This window comes from Habropoda laboriosa, unplaced genomic scaffold (genome assembly GCF_001263275.1).
Source record: "Habropoda laboriosa isolate 0110345459 unplaced genomic scaffold, ASM126327v1 scaffold336, whole genome shotgun sequence".
NCBI lineage: Eukaryota > Metazoa > Arthropoda > Insecta > Hymenoptera > Apidae > Habropoda > Habropoda laboriosa.
The window spans coordinates 155,709-170,381 of record NW_017100454.1 but is presented as its reverse complement, the minus strand read 5'-3'; the positions used below and the strand labels follow the sequence as shown (position 1 = coordinate 170,381).

Here is a 14,673-nt window from a genome sequence, read left to right as displayed (position 1 = left end):
TTAATATAATTTTTTTTTTTTTTATTTTGAATATTAAATGAATTGCTCTTAAGGAGCAACACATATATTTTGTTGTAATACAGTTGCAAATAGTTTGTAAGATATTCGTTTCGATTTATTCTCCATCGGGGTGTCTAAAAATCATTACATATTTCAATCGAAAATACAACTTAACAATAATGGATTGAGATTTTTAAAAAAGTTATTAATATTACGTATATTTACATTAAAAGTTAAATTCAATTGTAAATGAAACACTTTTCATTTACGATTGATTTATATAAAGCGAGAACTTTATTTTAGATGACATGACACATGCGAAATAAAAAATATTTTATGGTAAAGAAAATATAATTCAAATTTAAAAAATAAAGCAATTTTTTTAAGAGAACTTGTATTTTTTACAATTATTTACCTAATATTACTTTATTCATTGATTAAATAAAAGTTGTACAAATGGCGTTTAAAATTGATCGATATATCAATTTCCTACACGAGAAAGAAGGTCTTGAATTCTTCCTAAAATAATGCTATTAGCACAAATGCAGTTAGCAGGTTCGTAGGGTGGTTTTATTAAAAGTACATTTTCGATCGTTAAAATGTCGTTCTCTTGTTTTACGGAGAATCTATTTTCTTTCAACATTTTTATTACAGCATTTTTTCGCTCTTCTATGGTCGATTGAAGAATATTCGTTGGGGTGTTTGTAAATAATTCTGGTAACTTAACTGGTTTATCCGAACAGATTTCTACATTTTTTATCGCATGACCAAATACAATATTTAAACGATTTTGTTGGTTGCCCTGTAGTAATACAACGCTGTAAACAATTACAAATTATATAGGAATAAAAAAATAATTGAAGAAATAAAATAAATTATGATAAATCCTAACCTCTCCGAAACTGGATCAACTGTATACACGATACCCGAAATTGTGGTACCATCTTCCGTCAAAATGTTCACTTCCATACCAATGTAACTTTTAAATAACAGAGGATCATTTTTATAGATTTTATGCGAAAAATCTGAATTTTCTCCCATGATATAAATAAAGATTTGTTTTACAAAAAGTACAGTCGTTTTCATAAATATTTTTAGTAATATTGAAATAGAGTACACGTTATGTTGGTATTGAAATACTTGTTTTATCTCACATGAACACTATATGAAACATAACCTAAAAAATAGTTGACATTGACAGTTGTATAAATAAACACTTCTTAAAGAACAATAAGTTGGTGAAACTTACAATGAACAACTAAAAAGTGATAATTAATTGTACTGTGAATCGTCACTTCGAAACAATTTAATAATGGTTATTTATGGTGTTTATATCGTATCGAAATCAGGTGGACTAATTTTTAATCACGATCATAATGTTCCACGTATCGAGAACGAGAAGCCATTCACTTTTCCGCTTGATGTAAAATTAAGTTACGAAAATAAAAAGGTTGTCGTTTCGTTTGGCCAGGAGGATGGAATTAACGGTAAGAATAATAATGCTTTTATATTGGAAAAAGCTTTTAATTGTAACCTTAACAATCGTACTCATTTATTGTAGTGGGTCATGTTTTAACTACAGTAAATGGCAGTCCTGTAGTAGGACGAGAATTAGAAAATGGAAAAGATGTATTTGAATTTCTTGAACAACCAGAAAATTTCCCTGTGACTCTTAAATTTAGTCGTGCCAGAATGACAACTAATGAAAAGATCTTTCTAGCATCAATGTTTTACCCTTTGTTTGCAATTGCCAGTCAATTGAGCCCTGAACCACGTTGCTCTGGTATTGAAATTTTGGAAGCTGACACATTTAGGCTACATTGTTACCAAACATTAACTGGTATTAAGTTCATTGTGGTGGCAGAACCCACACAAAGTGGAATAGAAATTTTATTGAAGAGAGTGTATGAATTATATGCAGATTATGCTTTAAAGAATCCTTTTTATTCATTGGAAATGCCAATCAGATGTGAATTGTTTGAAACTAATTTACAAAATTTATTGGAGAATATTGAAAAGTCTGGTGCTAGCAGTGTGTAATCAGTGGTGGTATAATCAATACTTATTATCATCTGAGTGAAGTTGTTGACTTATAAATAACATGCAAAACTTGTACAAAAATCATACTGAGGTTAAGTGTGGTAAATCTTGCTACAATGTTGTACATTTCACATTGTACAATATAATGTGACAAACTGTAAATTGTACTGAATGTAAATGATCTAGACCAGAGCCGCTTAACTTCTTGCTCACGAGCAAATTTCCCCTCCCAAGGTTTCCCCACTATGCGACTGAGATGGTCTCGCTTGAGTTGCGGCGAGGCGGGAGGAGGACGCGAGGAGTCCTCCCACCACACTTCAACGACTGCCGTTGGTTTATGTTACACATTCTGCGTGTTCGTTTCGCTTAGTGGGGGAACCTCGGGAGGGGAAATATGCTCGTGAGCAAGAAGTTAAGCGGCTCTGATCTAGACTTTCATTTGTATTTAATATGAAACATGTACAATTTATTAAAGTACTTTAAAAAAAACATATGAATAGTTGTGTAAAAGTTATTAAACTTTTTTAAATTTCAATTCCTTATTGTACTTTTTTATTTCTAGATTCTTCTACTTTTTCCACAAAGTTGAAAATGTCCTCAGCCATAAGTCTAGGTTCCTCAAAGGCTGCAAAGTGTCCACCACGTGGCATGAAATTATACTGAATTAACTGAGGAAATCTGTCTTGAAGCAGGCTTTGAGGCTGTATCAATAGTTCATTAGGGAATACTGCACAAGCTGTAGGTACCTTTACAGGCAATCTGAAATAAAATAGATAATAACATATAATTGAAGGTCCTCTACAGATGTAAAAAAATTTCACAGACCTGTAGGACATGATAAGCTTACCGTTCAACTTTCAGGGCCATATATGCTGGATTAAAGCTTTCAGCATATAGTCTAACACTTGTAGTAATGCTGTTGGTGGTCCAGTATACCATTACGTTATCTAAAAGTTCATCTAACGTAAACTTTTCTGTGAGACCACCGTCGTTTTGTTTTTTGTATGTTGCATTTGTCCATGTACTGAACTTTTCTAAAATGTAAGCTGCTAGACCATCAGGCGAGGAAGTCAGTGCAGCTCCTAATAGACAAATTTCATAAGTTTTATCAAATCCAATTCGAACAATTCGTTAATTGCCTCGTTAAACGCTACCTATAGTATCTGGCTTCGTAGCTTGTATATGGAAGTAGCCAGTTTCTTCTACTATCTTTGACATAACTTTGCTTAAAGGATAGAATTTCGAGTAATGTTCACTCGCTCCTACCAACGATGGAAAATAGGAACCAACGAGTGACCAGAAGAAATTGCTCGGTGCCAATGTAGAGCACATGTTATTGTGCACGCCAATTATCCTAAAAACGAAATCAGTAGCAATTTACATTCCTGTTGCATTGTTTGAAGATTTATGGCACTGTTACTACTAACTTTTCTGGGAAAAGAGCAGCCATATTAGAAACAATAACAGATCCCCAATCACCTCCTTGAACATAAAACTTTTCAAAGCCAAGTCTCTGCATGAGGTTTCTGAATATGATTCCAATCTGAAAAATATTTATTATGTCATTAAATATGTCAACCTTTGCATATATATATGAACATAAATCATAAAATATTACCTGAGAAGTGGTCAATCCTTGTCGAACAGCTCCTTCTGAGAATCCATACCCAGGAAGAGATGGTGCAATGACCTCAAATACGAAGTTCTTATTAGGCCAAGGTTTTGTTAGCATAGGTATAATTTTCTGGAATTCAACAACAGATCCAGGCCATCCATGTAATAACAGCAAAGGCAAGACTTTAAAGTTTTTGTCCTTTGGAGGCTTAACATGGTAGTAATGTATATCCAAACCTAAAATTTTGTATACGGATAATTAGATTCAAATTACTTCAACTTTTATTATGAAATTTTTTCTTTTACTACCTTGAATATTTGTTTTGTATTGAGGATACTTATTCAACAAGGCTTGTCTTTCAGACCAATTATATTTGTCTCTCCAGTAATCAAGTACCGTATTAAGGTACTTAGTGGAAATACCGTACGTCCAAGCAGCATCTTCCAACGGTTCTACATAGGTTCTTCTGTGCGCGAGGCGATATTTCAAATCCTCAATAACCTTCGGAAAAATTTAAATAATTTTTAAAAAGGAAATTAAACATTTTTTAAAAGAATATTTTTTATTTTATTATTTACCGATACTGGTACATCGATTTTAAATGGTCGTATCTCAGTAGACTCTTTCGTGTTTTTTTTTAACCCCCAGTTCGTTTCCGAAAAGATTGGTACTTTAATTTCGCTCGAGGAACTGAACAAAATATAAAAATTTAGATTCAAAAGTATGAACGACAATGAGTAAAAAAATTATAAATTTTGGTTTATGATTTAGGAAAAAGTTATAATATTCTTAATATTAACGTACAACGATAAGATACATTCAATCATTGATATTTCGAAAAATTTATTTCGTTCCAAATAAGTATGTAAGTATTTTACGAGATACTGCTGACAAATAGATAAAATACGCGATAAGATACATATTGAAAAATAAATTTTTTTACCAACGAGAACTTTGCTTTGTGGTCCTATACGTATTTAAGCGATAATGTGATTGCATAATATTGCTATGTCATGCTCTAAGTAAGTAAAATTGCCAAAACCGCAGAAATGTGATACAGTGGGGCCCCGAGTTACGTCCTCCCGATTTATATACATACATCGTTTCACAGTTACGTCGTTTCTATACAATTTGATAGTCACTTATTTTTAACAGATATTTCACGCTCCACGTGTTTAATTCTTACTGAATTAGTCTGGAAGTTACTTGAGCAAAGAATTCGAAACGTTAAATGTGATCCCTTCTATCATTTTTGTAAATTTAAAAGAAAATGTAACCTCTAATCTGATAAATACATGTGTATATATGTTTGCATACATACATGTGTACATGCTATCGTGTGTACCCCGACTTACGTCTTTTTCGACTTACGTCGCCCACTCTGGAACCAATTAGTACGTATGTATGTAAGTCCGGGGCCCCACTGTACTGTCATCTATTATAAAATTAATTAAAAATCCTACACTGTGAGTAATATCATACTTAAAAATTAAGGTTCAAGATGGAAGTAAAACAGTACAATAGGGAAACATACAATAGTAGTACAAGTAGTTATAATATGTTACTTCTTTGAAATACAGTATAATTTGTTTGTATTTTAGAAGGTAGTAATCAATTTGTCTTTTTGATAGTCATGTAATTGTAAACGGTTCTGAGATTAGATAACACCATAATGAACCATTCTATCTTTTTAGAAAGCTCATAACAAGGTTTATGAAGCAGCTGTGGTACGTTTCGCGATAGTCCTATGCAGTTATCAAATAATTTCGCATCTCTTACAAATAAAAAGGATCTTGTTTGCATATCGTAAGGACGGGGGATATTTAAGTGGAAAATAACAGAGAAAGTCTGTTTTATTTGGGATAATGAACTTTCATGCAAGCCACTCACCAGAGAAATCAATAGTGAATTTTTAATAAGAGAAAGTAACAACAGTTAATAATAGATTTATGTTTTAAAATTGTTCATTTTGATTATCGTGTTATACGATCAGCTCAATAGGTAAAACCGTCTCACATCAAACAATTGACATGCTATTTAAATTATTGTGTCTCAATTGAAGGAATCTCTTCTTTTTGCTCTTAAATAGATCAAACGGCTAAATAATTCGAAGTTGTAACTTAGTAATGGTGATAATTACTATCATTGAGCAAAAATATTAAATTAGTAATTTCATATGTAGAAGATTATATCCATCGTCAATTAACGAGAAAAAACGTTTAATATTGTTATTCTTCTCATAAAAAATACATTATATAGTAATTAGGATATGTGTACATATTTTACATAATACGTATATACATATGTAAACATTTGTCCTTTTTTATCCTTCGTAGTTTCAGACATAGATCAAGCCTGACCTTCAATAATTCTTCCTAAACTCAACTTGATCATATTATATCTCATCGACCACTTAAAACGGGACATATTAGCACACGAAATAATCTATCCTTTTTCCTCAAATTACGTCACTCATTGGTAGACACAAGGTCCTATTGGTAGATCCAAGGTCTGCGCATCTTTTTCAACCGTTTACAAAGTATGATACACGTCTCGATCATGAATATGCATTTTTTATTATCTATGTGTAGTACCATTTACTTACAGAAATGTTGAATTTACTTTTTGTCGCTGGTATTCTACATTTGAGAAAGGACGATTTACAACGAAAAAAATTAATTTGTCTATCTAGTTAGTATATGTATGTATGCATGTATGTGGCATTGAGTTGAGTCGATGTTGAATGGAAATTTTAATGTGTTATAAAAACAGCAACTATCAAAGTATTGACTTGTAATGAATCAAATCATATAAATTAACAATTTCTTTCATACTTAAGAATTTACACTATATTCTGTAGGAACATCCTCATTCCAAGCTTATGAATAAATTTCTAAACATAAAAGTGACTTATAAATAAAACGAAGGTCATTTATATGAATTTCATACACATAAAAAGAGTACTACAGTTTTCGAGTAATTTTTAATAGGATGATGCCAAAGCTTTTTCGCGTTAAAGATTAAAAATAGTGGTGAAATATTTAAAAAATAACTGATACACATACAACATTGTTATTTCTGTTATCGACGCTTTTAAAGTCATATTCAATTTATTATTAATTATCCTTTAACATCGACGAACTTACCTTAAGAAAAGAGCAATTCCTGTGGCGACAAGCCCCAGTACCGCTGCTGCCTTCCACATTTTGTATCGAACTACCGTTCACAACTGACTGAACTGCACAACTAGTAGTACCTATATTTACGCGTAGAATCTTACGAAACTTTTATACTTGCAGATTACAGAAGAAAAACAAAGTTGATCCGAACAAATCATTATCACAGACGAGAATCTCGTATGTAGCGTCTATGGCATTATTACCGATAATTTATCAGGTAACGGAAATAGTGAGGGAACTTGATTTTTAGCACCATCTAGAGGCTGAATGCGAATACCTCATACGATACGTGTTTGTATGTGTACGTAAAATTGTGTAACCCCAGACGAGGTGTCGTCTGTAGTGTAACTATGTTGGTAGAAGGATAATTGCAGTTTCGAATGGTGCGATAATTATTGCGGTTTAAAATTACAGAGTTTGATTTTACACCAAGTATATAGATAACAGTGACAGAGTAATTTTGCTAATTCATTTTTTTTACATATGATAAAAAAAAAATTATAACTACGGGACAAAAAGTTAACTTTCTTTAATATGAAGAGACAAACTTTGTGATGATTCAATAGGTGTGTACCTCATTTGCTATTTTTAATTTTATATGAGATCGATATATTTCTTTGTGTTTGTGGTATTGAAAAGTACTAAAAATTATGATCTTTTTCCCGAATTAAAAATATTTATTAAATAATTTCGTTCAGACAGACTAACTGAAATATAGGGCTTGAAAATTTTAAATTTCAACCGGAAGTTATTTCACTGTTTTTACCGTTATTTGAGTTTATGCAAAATATTTGTAATATCGGTATAGAAATTACCTAATGAGGAATAAAATAGTACGTACAATATTAAAACAAAGATTTTATTCAGATTAGGTCGAAAAATAATTACAATTACATTACATAAAACTTATTGATAACTAAAGTTTATACATTTAGTGCTACCCTAATTGAACATGAAAATTTATCGGTAAATGGAACTACTATTACGACTTATTCGTCTGACAATTACTATTACACTTTCTTTGTATAGTTATGCATAAAATTGTTTGAGTCTTTCTGAATCTAAATGTGTCTAGAAACCATGTCTAGTAATAATAACTCAATATGTTTAGATAAAAACCATTCGGAAGCGATCTTTGGCAACTTTGAACAATTTGAACAAGTACTATGGAGCGTATTCCTAATTGACTATTTAAAATGTACATATTATTACCATCTTTTTTCCTGTCACTTCGATCATTATTGTTTAACGAACGTACTTAACGAATTTATACCTCTGCCTTTCAGGATAACATCGCATACTTATGTACAGTAAAAATGTTTTTAAACATTTTCGAACACATATTTGATAATTTTTTAAGTTGAATACAAAAATGATTTTTTAACTAAATTCGTCAGAATGTCACTACTGCGCAATAGCATCTGCACATAAAAGTTATTCGCGCGGGAAAACTAAACTTTATTTTGATTTGAGGACCTACAATTTTCCGAATTTTTCAGGAAATTATCTCAAGTTAAAACATGTTATGTTGTATTTGCACATTCGAACACATTCGTTTTTGTTTGATTGTAGAAAATTTGCTAAGTGAACAAGTATCTAAAATTAATCTAAGAGCTCTGTGTTGAGAAATTTTTATACAGATATATTTTTCAATAATTACTGTAAAGCACCATCAATGCGGAGGAAACATATCCTTAGCGATTAATTATTTACATAGATGTATAAAAACAATATTATAGAGTAATTCAATAAATCTACATTTTCATGGAAGAATGAAAAGCGTAAATGTTCTGTTAATATAGGTTAGATTTCTGGGTCGATTAAATTAAAACATTTTCACTTGTAACAGTAACAATGTTTGATTGTATATACTATATGAAATATATAATTTGGAATAATTATAAAAAAAGAAAGATAAAATTAAAGCGTTACACAGAAAACGATAATATAAAATTTTTGTTTCATATCAACTGAATCATAATTTGATAGATTGTAAAACACGATTCTAGCTATAGCACACATCAAATATCCATAATTTCGAACATTTCTTATCACTTTAGTCATATATTAATTATATGACGTAATATATGTATAGTGTTTCGTGTAACCCTTAACAGTATACCACTTTTTTTTAATATGCGAGCTAATTACCAGGTACTAGTTAATATTTGCAACAGAAAAAAACATATCCCTTAGAGTGAATATACTACAACTTTCTCTATGGGGGAAAATTGTGTACCTTTGGACAACATTGATGTTTTAATGCATATTGTACGAAAATATATAAATTACTATATATAAAAAGTGCTAATTATCATTAGATTCCATATAATATCATTCGTTCTTAAATAAGGATTAAAAATATAAATTTAAATTAATTTACGTCATGTAAAACTTATTATAAAGTACGACCGTTCTTTATATTCATAGACATTTACGTTTTTGATTTATTCATAAATGAATTATCTATGGCATTTTCTCAATTTTTAAAGAAACATTGAAATAATTTCATTGTTTCAATATTTGATGACATATCTTCTATTAAATTATGAATATACGTGAGATAGGTTAAAAAGATTCTTCACATAAATCTAAGATCTCGTTTGTCATGTCCAAAGGTATATGTACTTACATGTACATAGAAACAAAGGAAAGACTATGTAAAAAGGAGATTTTCAGAAGACATTTATCTCTATTAGTCTTTTAGACTATAACATTTACACTTTCTCAAATGAGCAAAGACAACTGCCTGCATTACCTGCTGCCATTAAAAAAAAAAAACTGTTAATAAATTATAGAAATAATGAAATTACTTTCTTTTTTTTACGTGATACGATTGATTCGCCACTAACTATGAAGCTTAAACTAAAAGCTAGTCACGCGTTATTAATAAGAGAAAAGTCAAAAGGCACCATGTTCCCCAATATCTTAAAAATACGTCATTGCACTTTAAAAAACCGATCAAAACATATTTATGCTTGCTATAACAGTAAAATAACGTATAATGAACGTTCAGATCCTTAAAGAAGTCTTCGACGTTCGAGAATAAAAATAATACTCGATATTCTTTAGAAACTATAATCTCAATCGAAAAGATTCATAAATTGGCTTGTATAAATTTTTCTTTCTTTTTTTTCTTTTAAATAATTCGAAGCGTTTCACGCTATAATAGAGGAATCTGAGAGCTTTCATATATTAAAACTTTAACACTTACTCTAGAAAATCTCAATCATAGTAGATAATCAAAAAGATCGAGGCTAGTTGGAACGATTAAAATTTTTTAACAATCTACTTGTTGATAGTTGTAAATGAATAATAACAGATCCATGGCTTAATTTGTTACATTTAAGACTAGAAGAAGTCCTGCATGGAGAGTGTTTTAAGACGATAGTGCTAGGCCCAAACGAGCAAATGCCATTTCCTTTCGTAATCGTGTAATTTCCCAATAAACATCGTGAACTGTAACAATTATTCAATTTTCTACGCTGCAAGAAAGAAATATTAGGATGATTTATATTTACCTGAGCTTTTGACAAGACCACGCTCGATATAACGGAGGTAATTCAAGAAATCGCAGACCGCTATGATCTACGAAAAATAAATATTTAATTTCAGATTTGATATTATATAATTTACGATAAACCATTTAAAGAGCTGAAAAACTCACTCGATTGCGACAGATTTGTGATATGCTGTACCACTGATTTTCTTGATCCCCGAGTCTCATTCGATAATAACATTGGCGTGGTGCTTCAAGTAGTACACACTTTCTAAAAGAGAGAAAAACCATAGAAAAAAAATATGTTAATTAAATATGAAAAGAAAATTATTGATTACGTCGATTCTTTATTAAAACACGTGATTTACTTTGGAAAAGTGAATTTAGTTTTGTCGCTGATCGCTTCGATAAAGATGATGCCATCGAGAACGGCTTGTCTAACTTTTGTACCCAATTCTTTATTAGGGAAATCAAGGCAAAGATCGATGTCTTCATTAAAGATTCTACCAACGAAAGGATCACCTTTGTCCACACACGGATTAGCTTTCCATTTAAGAAACTCTGTATGTACTCTAGGATCAACTTCAAGGCCCAAATCTTTGCATTCTTTGTCTTTCTCTTTCTCTGTGTCTTTCTTCCACTCTCTCTCTAGAGTCTCTCGATCCGACGGCAGAGATGGTCTTTGTTCTTTCAACGGCGAATCCGGTGGAGAACTCTCTCGACCATATTTTAGATTGAAATGTGATGGTGACCTAAATGCAAAAATGTGTGGGATTCAATTTAAGCAGTGACTAGAATTATTGATATTCTTGATTCTTATTATTATTTTCACCTTCGATGTTTTCTTGCAAAAAGACCTTGTTGGCAATCCTCGCTATTTGGACGACTTTTCGTATCGATTTGCGGATGCAGATGAAAGTTTGGTTTAGCCGGCGTTGAAGTTAACACTAACGTTTTCAGAGCTGCCACTTCGGCTGCCAAAACTTCAGCTTTCATACGACTTTCCTCCAATAAGCGCTCTGCTGTAGCTTGACGTATATTTGCTTCCCGTACCATGTTATGTGCCTCCTATTTATACATGAAACTTTACTTCGTGGATTCACATTTCCTTACATAACATAAATGAATAATGCAATGCATAAAGTTTACTTGAAAGAGACTGGCAGTGAGTTCCTCCAATTCAGCTTCAACATCCTGCTTGATTCTTGAGAGTCTTGTAACTTCTTCATCCTTTAACTTTAACTCCTCATGTGCTCTCTTAAGTTCATCTTGCAATTTTGTTACAGCATGTTCTTTCACTTCAGCTATAGCCCTACCCCATTGTAGAGTGGTTGGAGAGGGTGGCTCTTTTTCTTGAGAGTTCTAAAAATGATAATTGAGAAATAAGTAGTAATATAAATGATTTATAATATTGTATTGAATTATAAGAAATTACTTGAGAATCCTTTGTACATAACAATGTTTTTGAGGAATTATTGCAACAGTTGATTTTCGTCGTATCATTAATGGAGTCTTTGTCATTTATTATTTCAGCATCCTCTTTATTAAATGTAATAGGTAATGGCTTTATACAATGATTTTGATTTTCAAACAATTTATGTTCATTCTCATTCAACCTTGCCAAAGTGTCACAGGATTTTGCGAGTTTTCTTTCTTCCATCGTTGGTGAATTTCAATATCGCAATAGAACATTGTGGAGCTTTCTGGTATACGTAAATACAGGAGTGATCTTGGTTGAGCTGGAACTAAAGAGATTAAACTGTTGAGATCAGATGTTCTCTGACTTAAAAATAATTCTGTCTTAATGGCAACATCTTTAGAACTATAAATCCCTAAAATATTCTTGTAACTAATGAGAAGTGATTTTAAAATAAATACAGGTATGTTACGCAACAGCATATATATATATATATATATGAATTTCTAGGTCTAAAAGAAGGATTAGTGTTGTAAATAGGTTTGATCACATGGACTATATTAAGAGATAAATCTGTTGCTATAACTGTCTTTTTCATACAATTTTATTCCAATGTAACACCAAATTTCTACAGAATATAACAGAACATTTAAAGTTAAATAATATACAAAATTTTATTGAATTGCCAAAGGAAGAGAAAAAACAATTCTTCAAATAATATTATTTATTTTGTAAAACCTGTGGAACATTCAATAACAAAAGGAATAACACTGTCGTGCACCTTTCATAACGGAACATGTCAATTAATAGCAATTTATCTTCGTAATTAAAAGCACGGACAGAATAATTCCGTTAATTAAGCGCTTTTTTAGTGTCGCACGAAATCTTTCGCGTTGACGTAAGATATATCTTCCGAATCGTTGCTTCACCTTATCGCGATTGATGAGATGAAAGAAAAAAAAAGGATTGGACAGCATCCATTAGACGAAATAGAATTCATCGACAAAAAGAGGAATCCGCGTGTATCGATCCAAAACTCGCTACGATGATTCTAATGCCTGCCAGCATCTCTATGACTTACCCGTGAATCTCTCTTTACGACTTACCCGTGAACCTCTCTTTACGCAACTCTCCTGCCATTAGTGGGTCTAACGAAGATCATAAAATGATATCAGAGAGTATATGCTTGAGAGAAAGAGAGAGGGAAAAAAACGGAACGGGATAGGATTTTTTCCACAATATGTCAACTTCGTGTCAACTTGAAAGAAGACACAGCACCCATCACCCACTCACGACCCGCAACACGGCCCGACTGACAAACCACAGAACGGGTGAACTTTCAAGCGCCACAGGTTACCCACTGCTAAATGCTCGTACTACCTCGTACCAGCTCGTACTTGTGCTCCGTGGATTATGAAGTCATTGAAGTTCACGCGCGTCGCGAATTAGGCGAAGAATTATGAAAGCGAGCGCCGTGACACGCGCACGGGAAATTTCTCTGAAAGAAAACTATTCTACGATTCGAGTGGATTCGCTTTGTTCCCGCTTTTCAACGTGATTAGATTAAAACGATTTCAATTGCGCTCAATGCCGTAGGAATTTGCACGGTAATCGTTTTCTCACGGTCTCATTTCACGTTATTTCAATTGTACGAATATCCGAGGTACTTTGCAGTTCATTTAAAATAATAAAAATCCTAAATATGATGTTTTATGTAGAAATTTTAAAACGTGACAATACCTGAATTTTTTTCAGCTATCGATGGTAATTTCGATGTCTAGTAACTTGATGATTTTGCCTCGTTTCTCCATCAATGGCACTTCATGCTCTCTTCTTTACCGTTATGAGGCGTCTGCTGTAGCGTTTGATACTTTTCGTGCGTGACTATACTCTCGGTTTGATGCTTGCCTATGTGTGCTGTGCGCCGGCATGTTTCCGAGCACACGATCGAACCACGAAATCAGACACAATGAATCAAATGTGAACCACTTGTTTCTATAATAATTTACATTTGTAAATAATGGATATGGAGAGTGAGTGTCATTTTATTTGCATGTTTATTGAAAATTTATAAAAATTAAGTTTTATTAGGTGAATAACGATTAGTAAATGTAATTTGTTCTGTAAAATGGTGCAACATACTAGGTATACATAAATCTTGATTTGATAATAGGATTAATTAAAAAGAAGAAACGGGTCAAACGTGATGGCAACCTTCAGCAATTGGCTGAAATTGTCAAAGAGCTTGGAGATGCATACTTTGAGAGTGGCAAATATGAAGATGCATTACAGGAGTATATTGAACAATTGGAAATCTGCAATATCTTAGAGGACAAATTAAATATTGCAGTGGCACATAGAATGATTGGAGAAATGTATGCAAATATGGGCACGTATGAGGAAGCATTGAAGCATCAAAATCTTTATTTGGGTTTGTTCTTAAAATATTTGTTATTAGTATTTTACTGCAGCATTCTATGATTAATAAAAATATTTTTGTGTTAGGTAGATGGAGCCAAGGAATTAAAAAATACATTAGAAGAACAAAGAGCTTATGCAACATTAGGTAGAACATACTTTTGCTGGGCTGAAAGCTTAGATGAAAAATCTGGAATAAAATCTGATGCCCTCACAAGTGCAAGAAAGGCATATATGAAGAGTATACGTCTATGTAATGGGTACTACTATTTTTTTTTACATGGATTTAATATTATTTTTTTGGAAATATTATAAATAAAATATTTGCATTTTATTTAGACTTGGAGAAACTAATATTGAACACAAGGAGTTAATCACTATGAGGGCACGGTTGCTATTGAATCTGGGACTTGTACTAGAAGGTCAAAAGGAACACCAAGAGGCTGTTGATTTATTGGAAAAAGCAGCAGCATTATGCAAAATGCATACTTTACGAGAAGATTTC

The 14,673-nt window shown here is 32.0% G+C and overlaps 5 protein-coding genes across 7 annotated transcripts in view; 2 read left to right on the top strand and 3 right to left on the bottom strand.

Moving 5' to 3' along the window:
• Nucleotides 1–481: 481 nt before the first annotated feature.
• LOC108575909 (gem-associated protein 6-like) lies at nt 482–1,073 on the bottom strand. The gene is made up of 2 exons (XM_017938842.1): nt 893–1,073; nt 482–818 (listed from the first exon to the last, which is right to left on the bottom strand). The coding sequence occupies exons 1-2, from the start codon at nt 1,039–1,041 to the stop codon at nt 482–484; spliced, it is 486 nt and encodes a 161-aa protein (XP_017794331.1). The 5' UTR covers nt 1,042–1,073.
• A 119-nt stretch (nt 1,074–1,192) lies between these two features.
• Nucleotides 1,193–2,239, top strand: LOC108575934 (trafficking protein particle complex subunit 4). 2 transcript variants are annotated; one of them, XM_017938876.1, is made up of 2 exons: nt 1,193–1,487; nt 1,583–2,239. In XM_017938876.1, exons 1-2 carry the CDS (start codon nt 1,313–1,315, stop codon nt 2,038–2,040), a joined length of 633 nt encoding a protein of 210 aa, XP_017794365.1. In that variant the 5' UTR covers nt 1,193–1,312; the 3' UTR covers nt 2,041–2,239. The 2 variants fall into 2 exon arrangements, with proteins under 2 accessions (XP_017794365.1, XP_017794364.1); XM_017938875.1 differs by having other exon boundaries at nt 1,562–2,239.
• Nucleotides 2,240–2,579: 340 nt separating this feature from the next.
• On the bottom strand, nt 2,580–7,036 carry LOC108575908 (juvenile hormone epoxide hydrolase 1-like). The gene is made up of 8 exons (XM_017938841.1): nt 6,802–7,036; nt 4,234–4,345; nt 3,964–4,156; nt 3,659–3,891; nt 3,468–3,583; nt 3,195–3,394; nt 2,888–3,122; nt 2,580–2,799 (listed from the first exon to the last, which is right to left on the bottom strand). The coding sequence occupies exons 1-8, from the start codon at nt 6,858–6,860 to the stop codon at nt 2,580–2,582; spliced, it is 1,368 nt and encodes a 455-aa protein (XP_017794330.1). The 5' UTR covers nt 6,861–7,036.
• Nucleotides 7,037–10,095: 3,059 nt separating this feature from the next.
• LOC108575921 (guanine nucleotide exchange factor for Rab-3A-like) lies at nt 10,096–13,566 on the bottom strand. Of its 2 annotated transcripts, XM_017938855.1 has the most exons (9): nt 12,857–13,057; nt 11,950–12,078; nt 11,769–11,872; nt 11,483–11,695; nt 11,166–11,401; nt 10,702–11,085; nt 10,502–10,604; nt 10,356–10,422; nt 10,096–10,293 (listed from the first exon to the last, which is right to left on the bottom strand). In XM_017938855.1, exons 1-9 carry the CDS (start codon nt 12,888–12,890, stop codon nt 10,214–10,216), a joined length of 1,350 nt encoding a protein of 449 aa, XP_017794344.1. In that variant the 5' UTR covers nt 12,891–13,057; the 3' UTR covers nt 10,096–10,213. The 2 variants fall into 2 exon arrangements, with proteins under 2 accessions (XP_017794344.1, XP_017794345.1); XM_017938856.1 differs by lacking the exon at nt 12,857–13,057 and adding an exon at nt 13,491–13,566 and having other exon boundaries at nt 11,769–12,078.
• Nucleotides 13,567–13,717: 151 nt separating this feature from the next.
• The window catches only part of LOC108575907 (tonsoku-like protein), a 4,226-nt gene continuing 3,270 nt past the window's right edge, over nt 13,718–14,673 (top strand). Inside the window, 4 exon segments of the mRNA XM_017938840.1 lie at nt 13,718–13,783; nt 13,924–14,181; nt 14,260–14,428; nt 14,508–14,671. Of these exon segments, the coding sequence (XP_017794329.1) occupies nt 13,771–13,783; nt 13,924–14,181; nt 14,260–14,428; nt 14,508–14,671 (604 nt within the window). The 5' untranslated portion in view covers nt 13,718–13,770.